This window comes from Chinchilla lanigera, unplaced genomic scaffold, assembly GCF_000276665.1.
Source record: "Chinchilla lanigera isolate Chin_1 unplaced genomic scaffold, ChiLan1.0 scaffold00013, whole genome shotgun sequence".
NCBI classification, from domain to species: Eukaryota; Metazoa; Chordata; class Mammalia; order Rodentia; family Chinchillidae; genus Chinchilla; species Chinchilla lanigera.
Window position 1 is genome coordinate 14,562,734 of NW_004955414.1, and position 5,064 is coordinate 14,567,797.

General features: G+C 36.9%; 1 protein-coding gene across 2 annotated transcripts in view; it reads left to right on the forward strand.

The window, feature by feature from the left end:
* The window catches only part of Gdpd4 (glycerophosphodiester phosphodiesterase domain containing 4), a 92,770-nt gene extending 91,414 nt beyond the window's left edge, over positions 1–1,356 (forward strand). For both annotated transcript variants that reach the window (XM_005379839.2, XM_005379840.2), the window contains one exon: positions 624–1,356. In XM_005379839.2, the coding sequence (XP_005379896.1) occupies positions 624–847 (224 nt within the window). In that variant the 3' untranslated portion in view covers positions 848–1,356. The remainder of the gene's footprint in view (positions 1–623) is intronic.
* The last annotated feature ends 3,708 nt before the right edge of the window (positions 1,357–5,064 follow it).

The following is a 5,064-nucleotide window of genomic DNA, read 5'->3' on the forward strand; positions in this document are numbered from 1 at the left end:
AAAAAAAAAAAAATCCAAAACAATATGATAGGAGATACCAATGATTAATACACTGCATATTATTATCTTTAGTTACTCAAAGTACAAGATATCAGCATGTAATTATCCAAATAATATTAGTACAAACCTACCTTTTCAATGAACTAGGAGAAATTAGTAGTACAACCATCTGAGCGTATATATATATATATATATATATATATATATATATATATAAAATTTTTTCCTTTCTTTTGTCTTTTCCCTCATCCAAATTGTTCTTTCCCTTTGAGCAGTTTCTTCCCCTTTCACAGTATCTATTGGATGTGTTCATATTTCACATTTAACTGATTTGTAACCGATGGCTGTGAAACACATGAACTTTAGGCAAATGTCATTTTTTGGCTGCTGGGGCTTCCATGGTAAGCTAGAGCCTTGTTCTAGACTCTTAAGTCCCCCAGCCCCAGCCTGAACTGTAGGGCCATAATGAAGTCTGAGGGAGGTAAGGAGAGCATTTTGGAAAGAACCTGAGACGGTAAGTGAGGTGCTAACATTTGAGAGATGACTTAGATTTCACACATGACTGGCAGGATTGGAGAAGGGCTATCTGAGGAATCTGTATTTGTGTCTTTTCTATCCCATAGGTTCTCAAAGTTTAAGTGTCTCAGTGGAACAAAATGAGGATCAAGAAGCTTCACACTTAGCTAATAAGCCTCCTAACAGAGTTGGAGATAAACCTTGGACCCCAGGTTTACCTATTACCAACAAGACACACCCAGGCACTTCTCATGTTGAAGGACTCCTTGAGAAGAAACCAGGGTCTGTGAAGATCGCTAAGAGCGCTGTTACACCAGTAGTGCGCACCTAGGACTTTAAAGATAGACAAGTGTGCAACTGGGAGGCTGCTGGTGAAGCTGCCCCTCAAACTGCATTCCCCATTGTGAAGACTAATAAATCAACAGTACCCTTCACAGAGACCCCCTGACCCTAAAATACACCAAAAGACACCCATATTAGACACCCCAAAGAATCCAGTGTAACAGTGTATTCTGCTACATCCAACATCCCATTATAGGATGTCATTCAAAAATTAGCCACAACCCACCACTCCCTTCTTCCTCTCTGCGCCTAAGAGTAGTGATGGTGGAGAGTGGTCCACAGGCACATAAAAAGGGTACTGAGGCTGCCAGGAGCACCGTTCTCATCCAGCCTTTCTATAAATAATGCATTTTAAAGGGCAAGGAGAAAACAATGTATTTAGTGTTGGAACTCGAGCTGGTTGTTCTCTGGGTTAATGCTTTCATAGTATTTTCTGCTAAAAGAGTGACTGGGGTGAACATCAGAATCCAATAAAGACAACATTTCAGAAAGCCAGAAGATAAACGGTCTATTCTTTGGCCCACTCTGTTATCACTCAAGCTGATGAAGACTGGGGGATGGACGCAGTGGTGATGTCATCCCAAGCCAGGGAATGAAAGATGGGGTGGGTACGAGTCAGGCCAAGGTTTCATCTAAAACACACCCATCTTCTCTCTTAGTGTGAATTGGAATGCTCTCTAATACTTCATGGTTCACTGATTCCCCAGCAGTCTTAGTTCCATGCCCACCCAGTGGCCCTTGGCTTTTGAAGAAATCCAGAGCCACATCATGTTTCTGAATCTCTATCAAACTGAAGGAGCCCAAAGAAGGCAGGTCCGGGACCAATCATGTGAGAGAAGCAGTAAAATGAGATAAAAATGGGATATTTAAGAATATCTTATTAATGAAACCCATGTGGAAGCTCTAGAGTCTGTCCTTCCCATTGACACTAAGAATTAGATATGCCATTTTCTGCAAATAAGATTCAAATATTAATAAGTACAAATATTTAAATCTTCAAGACAACAGGCAGAACATGATTGTCAAAAAACTCAAATCAGACAGTAATAGTTCTTGGGATCTGGAGAGAAAGTGACATTATGTTAGAATTAGGAGAAATCTGGGAAAAGTGAGAACTGAATGGTATAGGATTTGGAAAATGAGATAAACGCAGAGTACATATTAAATAGGCAGAACAACATAAACACAACTTTAATATCAGTCTTAAACTCTTGTACTTGTTCTTTTTAAAAATTGTGATAAAATGTATATACAACGGCTTCCATTTTAACAATTTTTAAGTATAGTTCAAGGGCAGTAAGTATATTCACACTGTTGTGCAATCAATACCACACTGTAAATCCAGAACATTTTCAACTTGTAAAACAAACTTTAAATGGGTTAAAGACTGAAATCACAAAATGATTAGAAGAAAATATAGGGGCAAAGTTTTTGACATTAGCCTGGGAAATGATATTTTTGGATATGACACCAATATAGGCAACAGGGGCAAAAATAAATAAGTGGGACTACAGCAGAATATAAAGCTTCAGCACAGCAAACAGAATGGAGAAATAACCTATCGGGCGAGAGAAAACATTGGCAAAAAGTACTTCTGAGATTAATATCCCCAAATAAGGAACTCAGCCAACTTAATAGAAAGAAAACTACCTTACTAAAAAGTGAGTCAAGTATCTGAATAGGCATCTCTCAAAAGAAGACATACAATAGCCAACACGTATGAGAAAAAGTGCTCAACATCACTAGCAATTAGGGAGATTCAAATTAAAACCACAATGACACATTAGCTCGTACCTGACTGAATGACTGTCATAAAAAGAAGAAAGATAACCAGTGTTGACGTTGATGTGGAGAAAAGAGAACCCTATACACTGCTGGTAGAAATATAAATTAGTACAGTCTTACAAAAGATTATATGGAAACTCCTTAGAAAAGTGAAAATACAACTGCTATATGACCCAGCAATCCTGTACTGGATATATGCCAAAGAAAATGAAATCAGTATGTTGAATAGGTATTGCTATGCATTTATTTGTTACAGCATTTTTTATAATAGCCATGATATGGAAATAACCTAAATGTCCATCAATAAGATGAATAGATAAAAATGCAGTATATTTGCATAATGGGATACTATTTAGCCTTAAGATATATCCCAACATTTATGATAACATGGGTAAACTTGGAATGCATTATACTAAGTGAAACAACCTAGACACAGAAAAACACTGCCTGAGCTCATATGTGAAATCTAAAACACTCAAACTCAGAAGCAGAGTAGAATGGTGATTATTAGGGGTTAGGGAGAGGGAAAAATGGGGAGATGTTGGTTTAAGGGTATGAAGCTTCAGTTATGCAGATGATAAGTTCTGAAGATCTAACATACATACAATGTGACTATAGTTAATAACAACAGTATATAGAAAGTATATTAACATTTGATACGAGGGTAGATCTTAAGGGTTCTCACCATTAAAAAAGTATCTGTGGTGTGAGGGCTATGTTAATTAGCCTGATTCTGGTGATTATTTCACAATGTGAAGTTATATAAAAAGGTGGACACCTTCAATGCGGTACATTTAAGTTTTATATGTCATTATCTTCCCTCAGCCCCCGCCACCCACCATTCTGCTTTCTACAAATTTGACTAGGTGCTTCGTACAGTATACAGTCTATTTGTGACTGGCTTGTTTCACTTAGCATATGGTCAAGTTTCATCCATGTTATAGGGTGTGTTACAATTTCCTTCCATCACACTTATATACCGCATTTTACCATTTATCCATAAATGGACACTTTGGTTGTCTCTGCCTTCTGGCATATTATCATTATTAATGTTGTGATAAACATGGGTGTACAGATATCTTTCACACCCTTGTTTTCACTTATTTTGGGTATAAACCCAGAACTGAAACTGCAATATAATATAGTAACTCTATCTTTAATTTTTTGAGGAATCCCATATATAGTTTTCTACATTCCCACCTCCAGGCAAAAGCATTCCAGGTTCTCCACATCTTGGCTGACATTTGTTATCTTCACTGTTTTTATAATAGTTAGTCTAATGAGTGTACAGTATTATTTCATTATGGTTTTAATTTTCAGTTCCTTAATGATTAGTGATGAGCATTTTTATGTGGGTTGTTTTGCTATTTGTATAATTTTGGAGAAATGCTCAAGTCCTTTGATTATTTTTAAATCTACTTGTTTGTTGTTCAGTTTTAGGAGTTCTTTACATATAGTATTCTGGATGTCAATCCTTTATCAGACATTTCCCCCCATTCTGTGGCTTGCATTGTTAGTTTGTTGGTAAAGTCTCTTGAAAAAAAAAAGCTTTTAAATTTGATAAAGTCCAACTTAACAATTTTTTCTTTTATTCCCTTTCCTTTTAGTGTCCTACTTCAAGAAATCATGGCCAAACACAAGGTCATGATCATTTTGGCCTATGTTTTCTTTTTTAAGTTTTCATTTTAGCTCATAAGTCTACGTCTTTGACCTAGTAAGAGTTTATTTTTGCATATGCTATAAGGATCAAATGTCATTCTTTTAAATGTGGCTACCCAGTTTTCCCAGTAGCGTTTGTTAAGAAGACTCCCTTCTCCTTTGAATGTTCTTTGCACCCTGTCTAAATGCAATTGACCATCTATATGTGAGGGTTTATTTCTGAGAGTCCCATCTGTCCCACTGGCCTAGATGTCTATTTTTATGTTAATATCACACTGTTTTAATTGCTAGTTTGTAATAAGCTTTGAAATTAGCAGGTATGTGACTCTGCCAACTTGTCCCTTTCTTCCAAGATCATTTTAGCTGCATGGGGTCTCTTAAGATTCCATATAAATTTAAGATGGAAAAAAGGTCACTGATATACTGATAGTGATTGCAGTAAACCTATATCTATAGGCTTTGGGTAGTAGTGACGTCTTTTTTGTTATTTTTCTTTTTGAGACAGGGTCTCACTATGCAGTTCAGGCTGGACCTGAGCTCACTTTGTAGACCAGGCTGGTCTCAAACTTGTAACAATCCTCCTGCCTCAGCCTCCCGAGTGCTGGGATTACAGGTGTGCACCACCGCACCCAGCAGTACTGACATCTTAATATAAATCTTCTAATCTTTGAGCATGGAATGTCTTTCCATTTATATGTTGTCTTTAATCTCTTTCAAAAGTATTTTGTAGTTTTAGTGTTCCAGTTTGGATCCAGAGTGTCC